The sequence below is a fragment of the Podarcis pityusensis genome, assembly GCF_964106645.2.
Source record: "Podarcis pityusensis genome assembly, chromosome: 13".
In the NCBI taxonomy this organism is placed as follows: domain Eukaryota; kingdom Metazoa; phylum Chordata; class Lepidosauria; order Squamata; family Lacertidae; genus Podarcis; species Podarcis pityusensis.
In genome coordinates, this window is record NC_138038.1 from 45506525 (window position 1) to 45524894 (window position 18370).

The 18370-nt window shown below is 45.0% G+C and overlaps 2 protein-coding genes across 2 annotated transcripts; both read left to right on the plus strand.

Annotated features, from left to right (window-relative positions):
• Nucleotides 1-7645: 7645 nt before the first annotated feature.
• On the plus strand, nt 7646-8584 carry LOC308460933 (olfactory receptor 10G6-like; the record flags this gene model as incomplete). The annotated part of the gene is made up of 1 exon (XM_080977471.1): nt 7646-8584. One exon carries the CDS (start codon nt 7646-7648, stop codon nt 8582-8584), a length of 939 nt encoding a protein of 312 aa, XP_080833597.1.
• A 4787-nt stretch (nt 8585-13371) lies between these two features.
• Nucleotides 13372-14313, plus strand: LOC308461705 (olfactory receptor 10S1-like; the record flags this gene model as incomplete). The annotated part of the gene is made up of 1 exon (XM_080978842.1): nt 13372-14313. The coding sequence occupies one exon, from the start codon at nt 13372-13374 to the stop codon at nt 14311-14313; it is 942 nt and encodes a 313-aa protein (XP_080834968.1).
• Nucleotides 14314-18370: the final 4057 nt, after the last annotated feature.

The window sequence follows — 18370 nt, forward strand, 5'->3', positions numbered from 1 at the left end:
ATGAAAGGGAAGGAATGAAGGAGAGAGAGAGCTTGGCAAGTGGTGAGTTCAAGTAAACTGGTCACTATGTAGCCCTCATTACCAGTAGCCACCAATTGCTGTATCCTCCATCACCTTCTCCAATCCTATTCTAAAACCATCTTTGTTGGTGGCTCTCACCATGTCCTGTGGTAGCAAATTTCGCAGTCTAATGGAGTGTATGGGATGATGAATACCCTTCTTCCATCTTGAATCTCTTTGCTTTCAGCTTTGTTCCATGGCCCTGGTTCTAGTACTATGAAAGGGGGAGCAAACTGTTTCTGGTTCAGTCATAATCTCTTGACCTGACCTACTTCATGGGTTGCTGTGAGAATAACGGCGGTGGGATGTTTCATCCCTTCCACCCATCCACCCACCGTTTTTTGTTTTTGTTTTTTGAAACTGAATCTTCCACCTGCCTCTTTCTACACATCCCTGCTGGAACACTGAGGTCTTCAGGGGAGTTATAGTTATTTGTCTCCAATAATTTGGTGGCACAGCCCATATTCATGAAGCATCATGCATTCAATATAGTGGGTTCAATTTTGTGGAACGCCCTGCCAACTGAGATGAGACAGGGCCACTCCCTGATGGAACTTCTGGAGACTAGTTGGTAACTTTTTATTTCAGTAAGAATTTAAGGACATTTCTGATTTTATAGCTGGCTTGTAATGGAGTTTGTCACTATTGTATTTGTTCAGCTTACTGTACACTGCTTAGAGACAATTGCAGTTAAGTGGTATAAATAATAAATAAATAACCTGATTAATCCAATTCTGCATTAAGACATCTAATTGTATCTTGGCTGGCCCTGGCACAGTATCATATGTGCTAAAAATTCAGCTTTGCTCTGCTCACCACCTATCATGCTGAAAGTTTTGCTGCTGTTTATGGGTCTGTTTATAGATTATTGTATGACTTTTATTGTAATGTGCTTTTCTTTTTTATTTTGTGTCATGCTTTATGCTCTCAAATTCTGCAAGTTGCTTGGAGCCGCCTTATGTGGGTAGCAACTAATAAACTGAAATAATAATAACAATGGTAATGTTGTAAACCACTGTTATATATATATTTATACAGATAGATAGATAGATAGATAGATTGTGGTTCGAGGACCCGATCCCCGCTTTGTGGAATGAAGACACACGGACACAGTGTATAAGGTTAATGGGCAAGAAAAGGCCACAACTTTATTGATTACAGCAAGTGAAAAGGTATTGGCTTAGGCATTGGACCATGACAGATTGACTCCACCCACTCGGAGAGGGGTGAGCCTGAAGGGGGTTTATTCACCAGAAGGTGGAGCCTGTTGATGCCAGTACAACTATAAGCTCTCCCCTGATGTCACCGAGGGTCGTGCCATGGCCCCCCACCACACAGGCATCGGACAGGATCCACGACCGCCGGATTCCTTTAACGGAATACCCAAATTTGAAGGGGTAGGCGATGGCCACACCTAGCCCTTCCACACACCAACAACACATTCCAATGCCTAACCGCCAAATACCAAGAAAGTTGTGACATTTGCTACGAGGCAGGTGAAAAAACCAAAAGGCCTAATGCCAGTTGGAAAAATTCCTACCAGGCCCCCTGGCAACCTGGGTGACCAACCAAAGGTCCATAGCAAGGTCAAGCGAAAAGCTAAGCCCTAAGGGAGTGGTGGGTGGGTGACTCGCGACGGGAAAGCGAAAAGTGAGGCAGAATGGCTGGCACAGCAGTATCTCCAACTGCAAACCACGCCCCCTCCAAGCCGCCCGGTTGGGCACTTACCTGTGGGCATGGTGCGCCAGTCAGGTGAGTGGGGCAGGGGGCATAACGCCCCTTGCGTGACGCAGAAATCACGTCCCGCCCACAACACCTCCCCTCCTTGAGGAGGAGAGGCCTAACAACAACTCCTTGTGGTTGTTGCTATGGGAAAACTACTGTATTAGGAGTCAGAAACTCTTGCCAATCTACCAGAAGATCTTCCTTTGCCTTCTGCTCACCCCTGTTTATGGATTTTAAGCCTGTGGGCCATAATTATATTGTTTATTATTGATTTTATGTAAGCCACTAGACCTTTTCAACTGAATAAAGGGGCAAAAGGGCTGTAGGTCTACATGTAGTTTGGTGGGTAAGAACATAAAAGCCTGCTGGATCAGGTTCATGGCCCATCTAGTCCAGCATCCTGTTCTCGTAGCGACTAACCAGAAGTTCAGAGGAAATCAGCAAATGGGACCCAAGCACACAAGCACTCTGTCCCCTGCTGCGGTGTCTGGCAACTGGTATTCAAAAGCATGACTGCCTCTGACTATGGAGGAAGAGCCTAGCTATGATGGCTAGTAGATCATAGATAGTCTTATATGCTGTAAATTTGTCTAATCCTCTCAAAGCCTTCCAAGTTGTTGGCCATCACTGCCTCTGGTGGCAGCACTTAATTTTTTATAAAATACAATTTTTATGACTTTTTCATTGATAACACTCCAATTTGGGCCACATTATTACAATATCAAATCGTGCCAAATCATAATACAATTTATAAAGCCAATTATACATTCCAAATTAAACAAATTGGGTGACTTCCCGTGTTCTGATCGTGGCAGCACTTTAACTGCATGGTGTGTGAAGAATCACATTACAGTCGTACCTTGGTTCTCGAATGTAATCCGTTCTGGAAGTTCGATCGACTTCTGAAAATGTACGAAAACCAAGGCACGGCTTCTGATTGGCTGCAGAAGCTTCCTGCACTCAACTGGAAGCCGCGGAAGCCACATCAGATGTTCAGCTTCCAAAAAACATTCGCAAACTGGAACATTTACTTCTGGGTTTGCGGTGTTCAGGAGCCAAGACGTATGAGTACCAAGGCATTTTAGAACTAAGGCACTAAGGTTGATGGATCTCAACCAAAACTCTTGCTACCAGCTGCCAAATCATACAATTCCAGGACGACGAACAGGAACAGAACTTGCTTGACTAGTAACTTGATTTTTAGTTAGCATTATTATATGCAGCAGAGTAAAGCACAGCTTGGGGACGCGGGTGGTGCTGTGGGTTAAAGCCTCAGCGCCTAGGACTTGCCGATCGAAAGGTCGGCAGTTCGAATCTCCACGGCAGGGTGCGCTCCTGTCGTTCGGTCCCAGCACCTGCCAACCTAGCAGTTCGAAAGCACCCCCGGGTGCAAGTAGATAAATAGGGACCACTTACCAACGGGAAGGTAAACGGCGTTCTGTGTGCTGCGCTGGCTCACCAGATGCAGCTTGTCACGCTGGCCACGTGACCCAGAAGTGTCTGCAGACAGCGCTGGCTCCCGGCCTATAGAGTGAGATGAGCGCACAACCCTAGAGTCTGGCAAGACTGGTCCATACGCGCAGGGGTACCTTTACCTTTACCTTTAAAGCACAGCTTTGTACAAGTTGCTATATACACAGACTATTCAACTATTCAGACTATACACAGAAGATTCAAACTTCTTTCCAAACTTCAACACTTCAATACTCCAATAAGGAAACTGCTTTGTCATTCTCCTTATAAGGAAGAACTTAGCCAATCACTATCTGTTGTTAGGCTTCCTTATCTCCAAGCAAACTTTCTCACATACTCCATTTAACTTGGCTTGTTGCCAACCCACTGATTGTTCACTCCAAAAGCTGCCAGAAAACCAAAGTCTCAACAATGACTGTATTTTCTTTGTCCTGTATCTTCCATATGCTTCAGGTTACAGACTCCGCTAACCCAGAAATATTACCTCGGGTTAAGAACTTTGCTTCAGGATGAGAACAGAAATTGCGCGGCAGCAGCAGGAGGCCCCATTAGCTAAAGTGGTGCTTCAGGTTAAGAACAGTTTCAGGTTAAGTACGGACCTCCGGAACAAATTAAGTACTTAACCCGAGGTACCACTGTAATAATATCAGCATATAAAAATTAAACAGAAACCCACTCTTAACAATTACAATAAATAATTTTGAAACTGCAATCAATAAAACGACGGCAAGCCACAGTACATAAAACAATACAATACAAATTCAGAAACAGAGACTGGAGGGTGGGGCAAGGCAGGTGGAAGAAGGCCTTGCCTGGTGGAGTCTCTCCCCTCTTCTGTTCATCTATCTCTGAGCTGTGACCTTCCTCAAACCCCTGCTGTAAATCAAGACTACATTCCTCTTCTCCTGCAGCATCAGGAGAATGTGTGTGTGTGTGTGATCTCCACCATTCCTCCTCCATCTTGTCCTCTTGAGTCCAATCCCTGACATCTACTGAATGATGTAACTGACCGTGTGTTTTAAATGAGTCTTATGTTATTTATGAACCTCATTTTTTGTATTTGTTTTAATCATTGATGCAATCCCTGGATTCGGTTGGAGAAAAGGTGATACATAAATGCAATATATAATGTAACAGTAATAATATACCACCACCTCCCCCCTTTCAATACCTCTCATTATAGTTTGCCAACATGAGATATCATTATAGATTTACAGTGGTACCTCGGGTTACATATGCTTCAGGTTACAGACTCCGCTAACCCAGAAATAGTACCTCAGGTTAAGAACTTTGCTTCAGGATGAGAACAGAAATCGCGCAGTAGCGGCAGCGGGAGGCCCCATTAGCTAAAGTGGTGCCTCAGGTTAAGAACAGTTTCAGGTTAAGAACGGACCTCCAGAATGAATTAAGTTCTTAACCAGAGGTACCACTGTATTTTGAAAACAAATGAAATCCCCACCCACTAGTTGGCTGTGGCTGATCCTGAGGGAAACAGATTAATGTTATGGGAACTGGTGGTGATGAAGCCTGATGACATAAATTGCCATGTTGCTACCATCTAGGACTAGGTGAAATACCCAAGACAAAGCGAGAGTTATTGTTATGCTCACAGCATGCATTCTGGAGTGATTTTGGATTAGAGATTATTTTACTGTAACAGGAGAATATTTTTGTCTTCTATGGTTTCAGGTTAAAGAGATACACAGGTTGCTCATAGGCCACAGTCAAAAAGAGTACAATCTGTGTACCTACATACCCAAATAGTTGAGCTATACGCTCATACAGCTATTCACATATAATGTTCAATGAGTGTACAGTGTGTACATGTGTACACAACAGCAGAACTGTACAGATCAACAAGTGTATACTCTTTCACATATAAACTTGTACATGTCTACCTCTGTTCAGTGTAACATGTGAACCTGCCTAAGCTGAGAAAGGATTGGAGTTCTTTTCTCACCAAGGCATTGACTTTATGTTTAAGAGTGGTGACTGTCTTGAAATGCAGAGAAAGAAGACTAATGAAACACTGAAAAGGACTGCGGCATAAAATAAAGAGAGCTTCAATTTCTGCAGGCTACAGAACATCTGACATTGCATCAAGCAGAAAGGTAAGATTTCGTGATGGGATGAGTTCAACATAGTTAAGCATTATGAGACATAATCTAGCACCAGGACCAGCCCTGCTATCAGGTGGAGTGGGCAGTCATCTCAAGCAGCTGCTTAGGGTGCCATTTGCTGTTTATCCTGAATGTCTTTGGCCAGTCCTGCTAGTTTTCTCCAGTTCTGCATGCTCTTCTCTCTTTTGCCACTGTGAGGAGAAGTTTTGATTAACTGCAGTTTGCTGTGGCATCAAAACCTGGGCAAATTGTAGTTACTCTTATCTATCAATAGAAACAAGCCAATGACAAACCACAGCTGATGCAAATTTAATAAATAAAAATTTATTAATTAAATTTAAATAACAACAACAGCATCAATTAATAACCGACTAGGTTTTTGCTAACCATCATTAACCACAGTTAAGGAGTTTGGATGACACAGGAACATAAGGCACACTAAACATTGGTTACTCTAAATCAGAACCTGAAAGAACCTGAAGAATCTTATCATCTCCTTATGCCTATACCAGAGGAGAGAAAGGGAAGATGTGTGTACATTCTTGAAACACCATACCACAATTTGGTGTTGTCTCTGAACACAGTCAATATCTAGAACTATTGAGCTTCAGAACCTAGGAAACTCCATTCTGCTGAGATAGACTATCATCCTTTCTTACATCAGCTCCGCAGAGTCTCAGGCCAGTATTGATTTCCCCCATCTCTGTTTCCTGAGATTATTTTGGCAGGTGAAGATTTCAGGGTTTGAACCAAAGGGTATATTCTGTTTCTGAGAGAATCACCTTTCATCTTTAAGAAAGAAATGGAACCAAAATGGACATGTTCGGAATTCAATTGTTTTGCAAATTCTGGATCTGAGAATACTTGTTTGAGAATTGCCTCCCAGACTGAATTTTAGCATGGCTTGTAAGATTCGTGTGCCAAGCCAACTTTTACAGCAAGCCAGTGTCATTTTTGTTTCTTAGGATCATACAGAGCTGTTATATTCTGTGTCATACCTGGGTGGCTCTCCAGGGTTTTAGGCAGGAGGTCTCTCCCAGACCTACCCAGAGATGCCTGGGATTGAAAATGAGACCTGTTTTATGTATTTCCTGGAGAATAGCTGGAGTGAGTAAACAGAGATGATACAGTGGTACCTTGGGTTACATACGCTTCAGGTTACATACGCTTCAGGTTACAGACTCCGCTAACCCAGAAATAGTACCTCGGATTAAGAACTTTGCTTCAGGATGAGAACAGAAATCGCGCGGCGGCGGCAACAGGAGGCCCCATTAGCTAAAGTGGTGCTTCAGGTTAAGAACGGACCTCCGGAACAAATTAAGTACTTAACCTGAGGTACCACTGTATTAAGTTTCAGAGACAACTTCTGCTTTCAGTTGTAGCCAAGGTCTTCTGAAATCGGAGTTACAAAAAATTAACTTGTGTTTTGGCTACTGTACAAAGCTATAATACAAAAACCTGCTAGTGAAAAATGAAATCCTTACAAAAAAAAAGCAAAGCAACCTACTCTTACAGCTTGAACAACTTTATTTGGCGATCAGTACTATGATCTATTTGGCGATCAGTACTATGAACGCGGTCACGCTGTGGGGGATGCGGGTGGTGCAGTGGTCTAAACCACAGAGCCTAGGGCTTGCCGATCAGAAGGTCAGTGGTTCAAATCCCTACAACGAGGGGTGAGCTCCCGTTGCTCGGTCCCTGCTCCTGCCAACCTAGCAGTTCGAAAGCACGTCAAAGTGCAATTAGATAAATAGGAACTGCTCCTGCAGGAAGGTAAACAGCATTTCCATGTGCTGCTCTGGTTTGCCAGAAGCGGCTTAGCCATGCTTGCCACATGACCTGGAAGCTGTATGCCAGCTCCCTCGGCCAGTAAAGCAAGATGAGCGCCGCTACCCCAGAGTCGTCTGCGACTGGACCTAATGGTCAGGGGTCCCTTTACCTTTACCTTTACTATGATTTTCAGCAAAATTAATCTCTGAGCATAGCAGTCCAACTAAAAACTTGAACACCTAGTTTGAAATTCATATAACTAATGGTCTAGACGTTTGATATTCCATGTGAAAATTGAGGGTACGGTTTGGAATCTGCCACCCACCCGCAATGTTAATTTTATCTGTACTTTCATTTTATCTCCTAGAAATAACCTAAGTGGTTACAAGTAATTTCATTCAGAACTGAGCAGTTGACGTGGCATGCCAACCCCTTCTCTCCCTTGTTTGGATTTTGCAGTCTAATCATTCACAACACTAAGGTGAACATTAAGTTACATGGAGTGTGAAAACCAAACGGGACAGTACCATTTCATCATTGTCGGGTTTCCTTATCCCCGTGAACTACGAGTCCCATTGTTCCTCTTCTTCTTGCTCATCTACCTGCTCACCTTCATAGGAAACCTCATGATCCTCTTGGCAGTGGCATTTGAGCCCCGGCTGCACAAACCTATGTATTGGTTTCTTTGCCACTTGTCCTTCTTGGATATGACTGTCTCCTCAGTGGTGGTACCCAAGGTGGTCGCTGGGTTTCTTGAAGGTGGTGGGGTCATCTCCTTTGGTGGTTGCGTGACCCAACTCTTCTTCTTCCACTTTCTGGGCTGCACTGAATGTTTCCTTTATACCGTCATGGCCTATGACCGCTTCCTGGCCATCTGCAAGCCGCTCCGTTATGGCACTATTATGAGCCATAAAGCTTGCCTCTGCCTCTCCTTTGGGACCTGGTTTGGGGGCTCCTTGCACTCTATGATACAGACCACTCTCACCTTCCACTTGCCCTATGGCCATGGGGACCAAGTGGGCTATATCTTCTGTGACATCCCAGCTGTGCTTAAGCTGGCCTGTGCTGACACGGCACTCAATGAGATGGTGACCTTTGTAGACATTGGCTTCTTGGCCATGACCTGCTTCTTCCTCATCCTCACATCCTACGTGTACATCATCTCTGCAATCCTGAGGATCCGTAGTGCTGAGGGACGCCGCCGAGCATTCTCCACTTGTGCTGCTCACATCACAGTTGTCATAACTTACTATGTTCCCCTTGTGTTCATCTATCTGAGACCAGGGTCTGAAGACCCACTGGACGGAGTGGTGGCTGTGTTCTACACCACTGTAACCCCACTCCTGAATCCCGTCATTTATACATTGAGGAACAAGGAGATGAAGTGTGCATTAAGAAAACTGTGGAGCAGGAAGATGTCCTCACCAATTGAATGATTCCCTGGGCAACTAATAGGATTTCACTGGCCATTAGCTGTGTTCACTCAGACAATATGGGGAATGTTATCTTTTACTATGTTGGTGCATAATAGAAATGTGTTCGTTTTCCAATGGTGTCTGTGGTGAACAAGAATCTTGGGTGATCTAAAGAATGTTTCTAGCTAATCAGTTTTCTTAAAGGTGGGCATACGGGAAAGGGAATGTGGGATGAATCAACTTCCCCATACCTAAGGGGCTGGGGTTTGTTGTGGGGGTGCTGTTGGTTTTTCTGTATCTTTATTCTAGATCTTGTTGTGATTTATATGGAAACTGTTCTATTTGGTTGGGTATTTTTTAAATGTTTATGACTACTTTTGTTATGTTGTAGTTATGTGCTTTTTTAAAAAAATGTAAGTTGCCTTGAGCATGGTTTTAACTGTGCAAAGGTGGCATACATATAAAGTCATATATGTATATATGTAATTTTGTTTGTATGCCAACTTTCCATAGTTGAAACCATGCTCAAGGCAGCTTACAACTAGGAAAAAAACCACAAAGTTCTGACATAACAAAACTAGTCACAAAATACACAAAAATACACAACCAAATTAAACAATTTCCACATAATAAGATATAAGTAAAGATTTTTTTTTTCGTATAACAATAACAGCAACAACCTCCCCAACAAAACCCTATAAACAATATCCCAGCCCAAGAGTCCGTTTAGCAGCCTCAGGTTCTGTAGCTGAAGTCAGTCAGAGCCCTGTGCTCCCAGGCCAAGTGGAAAAGGGTTGCATGGCAGGGAGACGGCCTTCCAAGATTCACCCTTCTGATGGGAATAAGCACCACCCATGGCAGAACTCAACAAACTTTTCCCACCAAGTTCTCACCTGCTCAAGCTGTACAACTGCAGCAACACAAGGCTATCTATAACTTGGGGTGGCAGGAAGATATAAAATCCTCAGGCAGGCTGAACCAATTTGCTTTGGCTTCTTCATCACCCCTTCCCCCCACCTGGATGCAACTCCTTTGGGCGACTGGCCAGAGTCAGCGGAGCAATGTACGTAAATTTTAGTCTTATACAGCAAGCTTTGTGTACACACGCACGCGCGCGCACACACACACACACACACACACACACACAAACACACACTTCTGTATCCGTCCAGAGAAGCAAGATGAATGGATTCATCCAGAGAAGCAAGATGGCACTATAAGAGTCTGATGACACATTCCCACTAGGCAAAAAACTCAATGTGCAAGGCAGGACAAATGAAGGGGTGTGTGGTAGAGGAGTACAGGACTTACTCCCTGATATATGTTATAGTAGGGGTGGGAACCTCAGGACCCAGGACCAAATGCAATCCTCTGCCCCCTTAAATCAAGTAAATAAAATTTCTACTAAAAGTAGAAATAATCAGAATATTTGAAACTGAGATGCTCACTGGGGTCACTTGGGCGACGTTGTAGCGCATTCTAGCAATGCAACTGGCAACCTGACTGAGTGATAGGTGTGGCTTCTGTGAAGTGACCAAGCAGGTAGTTCAGTTCTGGAACAGGACAGGTTGGTGTCCTCCCTTCCTCCTCTGCCCATGTGTCTAGGCCACACCCCCTTTCCCAAGCCACACCCCTCATCAGCCCTACTTCATACTCTGATAATGCTCCTTGCTTGCCTGAATGGAGAATAGAATGAGAGCCCTGCTGGTTCAGGCAGAGTTTCATCTAGCCCAGCATCCTGTTCTCACAGTGGCCACCCAGATGCCCATGGGAAGTTTTCAAGGAGGGCCTGAGTGCAACAACATTTTTCCCTCCTGTACTTTCCAGCAGCTGGAATTAAGACTCATACAGTGGAGATAAAACATAGCCATCAGGGTTTGTGACCACTGATAACCTTATCCTCCATGAATCTCTCTAATCTAAAGTCATCAAAGTTGGAGTCTATCATTGTGTCTTCATGGCTTAAGCATGATGTTGATGCTGATGATGCTTACAATTTATATTTCACCCTTTATCAGAAGATCCTAGGGCAGTGTACCACATTAAAAACACATTAAAAGGTAAAGGTAAAGGGACCCCTGACCATTAGGTCCAGTCGTGACCGACTCTGGGGTTGCGGCGTTCATCTCGCTTTATTGGCTGAGGGAGCCAGTGTACAGCTTCCAGGTCATGTGGCCAGCATGACTAAGCCGCTTCTGGAGAACCAGGGCAGCGCACGGAAACGCCGTTTACCTTCCCACCGCAGCGGTACCTATTTATCTACTTTCACTTTGACGTGCTTTCGAACTGCTAGGTTGGCAGGAGCAGGGACCAAGCAACGGGAGCTCACCCTGTCGCGGGGATTCAAACCACCGACCTTCTGATCGGTAAGTCCTAGGCTCTGTGGTTTAACCCACAGCGCCACCCGCGTCCCAAAAACACATTACAGAGCATCAGTGATTAAAACATAATAAAAAATCATAACGTCAGACAGCCTAATAGGATACAGAGAGGCATACAAGCATGTGTAGAAATTAACTTATTTGTCAGGGAACTGACATCGGAGCCAGAGGCGGAGGCTAGGCTCTCGAGCGATGCTGGAGAAGGGCCCAGCAGGGGGAGAGGCAGCTCACCATCTGGGGAAAGAAATCAGCGTAATACCAGGGATAAAGGGGGGCAGATGGGGGAATCGGCGAGGGGGCTCCAGGACTCCTCGCCGGAGATCAGCGAGGAGAGCACGGGTCCTCTGCTACCCATGCCCTCCCTGCGCAGAAGACTTCCGTGCAGGGAGAGTAGGAGGAGACTTGGAGTCAAACAACTTTTATGCTGGAAAAGGTTTAAGAAACGCCCACTGACGGATTCTGCTAGCGACTGAACAGCCACAAAGTGCAAGGGCTGTCCAGACAGAAAAGGTGTAACAAGGCAACCTAGCCAGGAGTGGCACCAACTTGCGCACGAGCAACCCCTACATTTATTACATTATTGTACAAAGGTAAAACTCACATCCATAGCTGTGTCTACTTTTGCCTCTGGCCCCACCCACAACTGGAGTATGGCCCCTGTAAACCCAGAGGGAATGTAGCTTTTGCTATGTAAAAGTTATCCCTCCCCTGTGTTTGCTAGGAAAAGGAAGCTTTTGTCTCTCAACAGGGGGAATTAATGAAGTGATCCTGCTAGAATACCCAGAGGAAACTGTTATATTTGTCCTAGCTGGTTATGCCCTTGCCGATATCAGCAGCACAATGTTGCTGTGTCAGTCGCGTTGGGCGAAAGGAAGAGAGCGACAAGATTGCCCCCGTAATGGTGGGACCATCCCTGATACTCCCTGGGCATCAGCCAAGGCCCTCTCAGGCCCCCATGGAGTGTATCCTTCCCCTAGAAGGCTGTGGTTTGGACTGTGCAAGTATATAGACTGGTGGACACTCAAGAACTGTGCCACACTGGAAACAATGTCTATATTCATCTTCACACTGCAGGTTTACAGGAGGTGAGAATATCTGAATGCGAAAGTTATGCTTCTATTAAGATATGCACATATCCTTCTCGGAAGCTCTCTAGCTGGTGGTTCATTCCTTAAACAGCATTGGGGAGCAGGTTCTGCTAGAACATCTCTTTCTGAATCTCAGTTGCTGGAAGCTACAGGAGAGAAGAGTGCTGCTGCACTCAGGTCTCATAGGACTCCAGTTGACTGTAAGAACAGAATGTTGGACCAGGTAGGCCTTTGGATGGTCTTATGTTTTAAAATGATTTTTAAAAATTAAAACGAATCCAGACTAGCAGCAAGCTAGTTCAGTAGAAAGCAATGCTTGCTCCCATTGTATGCTTGTCCGGAAAATGTGCTGGAAGCTTGCAGACCGAGATCTGTAAAAAGCAGCTGTGACAAAGCGAGGAAAGTGTCCCCCTCCAAAACTTCAGAGAATTTAATTCTTCTAAAATTGGCTTTTCTTTTACAACGTTATAAAACACTGATGAAATTTAGGGAAATTCCTGGAAATCCAGGAAGTTCACTGTTAAACCTCAGCGCTTTAATATCCATCAAGAAAACGTGACATCTTATTTTAAATTTTGAGTTTGAGGTTTCGTTGTTTTTGTAAAAATAGCCAAATGTCAAATTCTAGTCCTGCATCCTGATATGATGGTGGCCAAGTCAGTAGATGCCTAAGAGAAGCTTGTAAACAAGGACTTGCAGGCAGCAGCACTTCTCCCTACTTGTGATTCCAAGCAAGTGGAATTCAGAAGCATCCTTCCTCCAACAGTGAAGGTTGAACGTAGTCATCAGGGTAAGCAATAAATACCCATGGCAGTTAAAAGAGAAAAAGAAGGAGAGAGAGGGAGAGGGAGAAGAAATGGATAAAGAAAGAGACAGAGAGAGACAGAGAAAATGAAACGAGCCTGACAATTATTATTTTCTTTCATCATTTGAATGCCTAAATTACTTTTCTTCCTGTTAGGAGCTGCAGGGCTCATACTGCCAACCTTTGTGTATACAGTGGTACCCTGGGTTAGATACGCTTCAGGTTACACAGAAATAGTGCTTCAGGTTTAGAACTTTGCTTCAGGATAAGAACAGAAATCAGACTCCGGCGGCACAGCGGCAGCAGGAGCCCCATTAGCTAAAGTGGTGCTTCAGGTTAAGAATGGTTTCAGGTTAAGTATGGACCTCCGGAACGAATTAAGTACTTAACCCGAGGTACCACTGTATATGTAACTTCCCCTTGTGGTGAGCCACTGAACTGCATATTGCAACTTGCATGTTCTCATATCCTTGGTTCTTGTCTTGCCCTTCGGTTCAGATTACTCACTTTGTTCCTTGCCTCCTGTACTATCAGATGGACCCTGCCAACCAAACTGTGACGGTCTTTGTCCTGGGGGTGCTGCCAAACACAGCCGAACTCCCCCTTCTCTTCTTCTTCATCTTCTTGGTCATCTACATGCTGACTGTGATGGGGAACCTCCTCATCCTGATCACCATCTTGCTCGAACCCCAGCTCCATAGTCTCCCCATGTACTTCTTCCTCTGCCACCTCTCATTCCTAGACACCTGTCTCTCCTCTGTCACAGTGCCCAAAGTCTTGATGGGCTTCTTAAGGTCCAGCTACAGAACCATCTCCTTTGGAGGCTGCATTGTCCAGCTCTATACCTTCCACTTCTTGGCAAGCACCGAGTGCTTCCTTTACACCGTCATGGCTTATGATCGCTACCTTGCCATCTGCCGCCCGCTGAACTACAGTACACACATGAACAGGAGGGTCTGCTCTGGTCTCACAGCTGGGACCTGGCTCACTGGTTCCTTTCACGCCGCTATCCATACCAGCCTGACGTTCCGTCTGCCCTACTGTGGTCCCAACCAAGTGGACTACTTCTTTTGTGACATACCAGCAGTGCTCAAGCTAGCCTGTGCCGACACAGCTGTGAACCATGCCGTCATACTGGCCAACATTGGTGCCGTGGCTGCCGGCTGCTTTGTGCTCATATGTATCTCCTATGCCTACATCACATCTGCCATTTTGAAAATCCAAACTATGGAGGGAAGGCGCCGGGCCTTCTCCACTTGCAGTGCTCACCTTACAGTGGTGCTGCTCTACTATGGACCTCCAGTCTTTATATACTTGCGTCCATCTTCAAGTGCTTCCACCTATGGGACTCTGGCTGTTTTCTACACCATCATCACTCCTATGCTGAACCCGTTCATATACACATTGCGGAACAAGGAAGTGAAAAGGGCATTGAGGAAATCATTCAAGAGACATATCGCTTCTCAGGAACGATAGTTTGGGCAGTCAGATTCCACAGGGTGGATAAGCTCTGCACAAATTTAGGAGCAGATTTATTGGACTGGGATAGAAGAGGGGTTGGGGAACCATTTTCAACATGAGGGCCACAATCCCATCTGTGAAAACCTCTTAGGGACACATACCAGTGGTGGCATGACCAGAAACAAAAACACAGCAACAGAACCCGAGCGGTCCAACTTTCATACAATATAGTAGTGAGTGATTTGAATGTTCTTACTCTTACTCTTAGCTGTGGTATGCCTTCTCTTTATAGGTGTTGCTAGGCTCTGAAGCAAAAGCCATATCCGAAACATCACAGTGAGATTCCTGAGATGTGTGTGTCCACAATTGCCTAATTTGAAGTCAGTTAAGTGCTCAAGGTTAAGGCTGCAATCACACAGCAGTTTATTCCTATTCCCCTCACCAAACTACAGTTGTTGCAATAGTTTTTACAACACCCTGTCTTCCTAGGGAATCCTGGGAACTGTAGCTTTTGTGAGAGGAACAGGGGTTAGCACCCTTAACAAACTACAGCTCCCAGAATTTTTTGGGGGAAGGCATGACTGGTGTAAGTGGTATCATGGTGCTTTAAATGCATGGTGTGAATGTGTCAGGGCCTGGGCAGAGGGTGAATGGCAGAGACCGCCTCCTCAGCCTGACCCTTCCAGGGAGGAGGAAGAGGAAGACAGTTTAGATTTGCAACCCGGAGGTCACAGCTCAGAGGCAGCTGAGGGAAAAAGTTGGGAGATGATGGGAGAGGAGGAGGAGGAGGAGACGAGGCAACAGCTGACGGGCACGGTGTCATTGGAAAGCCTTCCAGACCCCCCTCTCCCAGAACCCGGTGAGCCTTAAAAGTAGGAGAGCAAAGAGCTCAAAGACAGAGGGCATGGAGCAGCACCCATGGAAGTGACGAATGAAGAAGTGGGAGAGACAGAGGGTGGAGATTCACTCGGGACAACACCATTATCCAAGAGGCTGGGTTCTCTAGCCTCTCTCTGTAATTATTGAATTAAAAAATGGTAAGAACCTTCCCCTGTCTTTATACTTTCCTGGGGCAAACGGCTGGGAGCCGCTGACAGCATCCTACAGAATGTGGCTTCATAGCTTAGTGGAAGTTCCTAGGCTGAATCCCAGGCATCTCCATATCAGGCTGGGAGACAGTCATTTCAGGCGGTATAGCGCATATTAATATTGTGCATGCATGAAGCAATTGGATATATAAAAGCTCATTCCTTTGGGAGTAAAAATTGTCCAGACCCATCATTATGATTCAAAGCTTTACTAACCAGAACGTCTTCAAAATAGGTACAAAAACAATCAATGATACATTCAAATAATTCCATAAAGCATATTCTTATCCAAGCATAGGCTTCTCTTCTTAAATATATAACATAATTATGATCAGGGCAATAAACCAAAGCTCTGTCTCTTCCATAGCTTGCATTAGCCTGCATCCAGTCTAAAGTTAAGCAGTTCCTGAAGAGGCTTTCTGACTGCCCAGGAACAAAAACCCAAGAGGCAACTGTTTCAAAATGGAGATTTGCAATTACCGTAAATACATTAATCACATGTGTTCTAAGGTTAAACATTCATGTGAGAGCAAGCAGAGAACATCAACAGTTAATAATCAACTCAGTTAGAAGCTTAGAGACCACTCTTCTAGCTTAGTATACTCCAATGGAATTTTCTAATGTTAAACCTTTAGTAATATACATACAAGCAATTTCTATTTCAGTGTGAATTAAACAATTATACTTAACAGAGTGTGTGTTACTTGTTTGGATATGCACCCTAGCTTGTTTAGTCCTGCATGACACCTAATTTATAACACTTTCCTGCTTTCCGCTCTGTTCCGATTTGAGATATATAGAGAGATACATAGTCTGAGTTTGATTCCTTCAGCCAATGGCCGCCAGTTCAATTTGCACTATACATTTCAAGCAGCATGATACCACTTTAAACTGCCTTGCCTTCCTCCAAAGAATCCTGGGAACTCTAGTTCCTCAAGGAACTGAGAGTTGGTAGGAAACCCCCTTTCCTCTCCCAGTTACAATCCTCAGCAGTCCATGAGAAGAGGGATTGAGGAATTGAGTGTTAAAGAGCTAGTGTGGTGTAGGGGTTAAGAGCGGTAGTCTCGTAATCTGGGAAACCGGGTTCACATCTCCACTCCTCCACGTGCAGCTGCTGCTAGCCACACTTTTCTGAAGTCTCTCAGCCCCACTCACCTCACAGAGTGTTTGTTGTGGGGGAGGAAGGGAAAGGAGAATGTTAGCCGCTTTGAGACTCCTTCTGGTAGTGATAAAGCGGGATATCAAATCCAAACTACTAAAGCACTCTGGGAATGGTAGCTCTCTGAGGGCAATAGGGGTCTTCTAACAATGCTCAGCACCTTCAATAAAGCAGAATTCCCATGATTCTTTGGGCGAAGCCATGGCTGTTTAAAGTGCTTTGATATCGCTTTAAATGTATAGTGCAAATGAGGCCTACATATCCGACTTCTGATTGAAGCCAGCTGGGCCACTGTAGCGTAAGGAATGACAACCATGCCCTCTGGGTAATCTCAATGATTGAGGCAGGGAGATAAGAGCTCAGGGAGTTCTTAAGCTATCCTGGACCCAACTTGCACAGGGCTTTATAAATTAAGAGCCTCACATAAGGAGCACTGTGGAATTTTGAGATTTCGGTCTTCGGAAAACCAACAGCAAGTTCCATTGTTCTTGGTTGGGGGCGGGAGCGGGGCAAGCAGTTTTGCTAAGCACAGTTCTGGATATAACCAAACCGCGTCCTCTCATTTCAAGGTTGTATCATTTCAAACTGAGAGGAGGGGGAACAGATGCTGAATGCTCCTCAGCCCAGACATGGGTTTAAGGAAACATGACCGGTTTTTCGAACTGGGCACAGAACCTTGCGAGCGCCACAACTATGATGTAGAATGGAAGGGAAGAGGTGGGGGAGGGGCACACAGAATTTTGGCATCACACAGAGTGCTGCTGAAATTTGAGGTGCCAAGGTCTGCCACTACTCAGCCCCACGAAGAGCTCCATGCGCATGGATTGAGTCAGGGAGAAAGTTGCTGGCTAGACTTTCTCCTTGCCCATTAGTTTCCTATGGTTAAAAAATTATTATGATGAGTCAGTGAAACCTTCAGCATCAAACGCTTCCACTGAAATGGTAGTTTTCCTCCCTGTCTTACTGTTATTGGGGCTACCCAGCGAAGGAGGGAGCATTCCTGATATCCCCTGGGCATCAGCCAAAGGCCTCTCAGCCCCCTATGGAGTGTATCCTTCCCCCTGTGGTTTGGACTGTACAAGTATATAGACTAGTGGACACTCAGGAACTGTGCACACTGAAAACAATGCCTACATTCATCATAGCACTGCAGCTTTACTGGAGGTGAGTGTACCTGAATGCAAAAGCTATGCTTCTATTAAGATATGCATGTGTTCTCCTTCTGGGAAGCTCTCTAGATGATGGTTCAATACCTAAACAATGCTGGAGGTCAGGTTCTCCTAACAATATGTCTTCCTGAATTCCAGTTGCTGGGAGCTGCAGGAGAGAAGAGTACTGTTACTTCTGGCCTCCCCATAGCATACTCTCCAAGTTTTAGGTAGTGAGACTATCATTTAAATGCAAGACCTGTAGGCATTTCCACACGTAGAGGGAATGTGTGTAGAGCAGAGGCCGAGACAAAGACAGACAAAATGCAATGAGCCTGACAATTATTATTTTCTTCCTTCCTTTGAATGACTGATTTACTTTTCTTCTTGTTAGGAGCTGCAGGGCTCAGACTGCAAACCTTAGTGTATATGTGTTGCTGTCCCATGTAGTGAGCCACTGAATTGCATGTTGCAACTGCTGCCTAGATAATTTAATATCCTCAAACCTTGGACTGAGCTTGCCCACCCAGGCTGGGTGAAGAAGGAGAAGGCAGTCTGTTTCAGTTAAGAATTGTTCAAGGTCTGGGCATGTTGTTGCATCCTTTGGTTATCCTGTGATCCTGTCTTGCCCTTCGATTCTGATTGCTCGCTTTGTTCCTTGCCTCCTGTGCTATCAG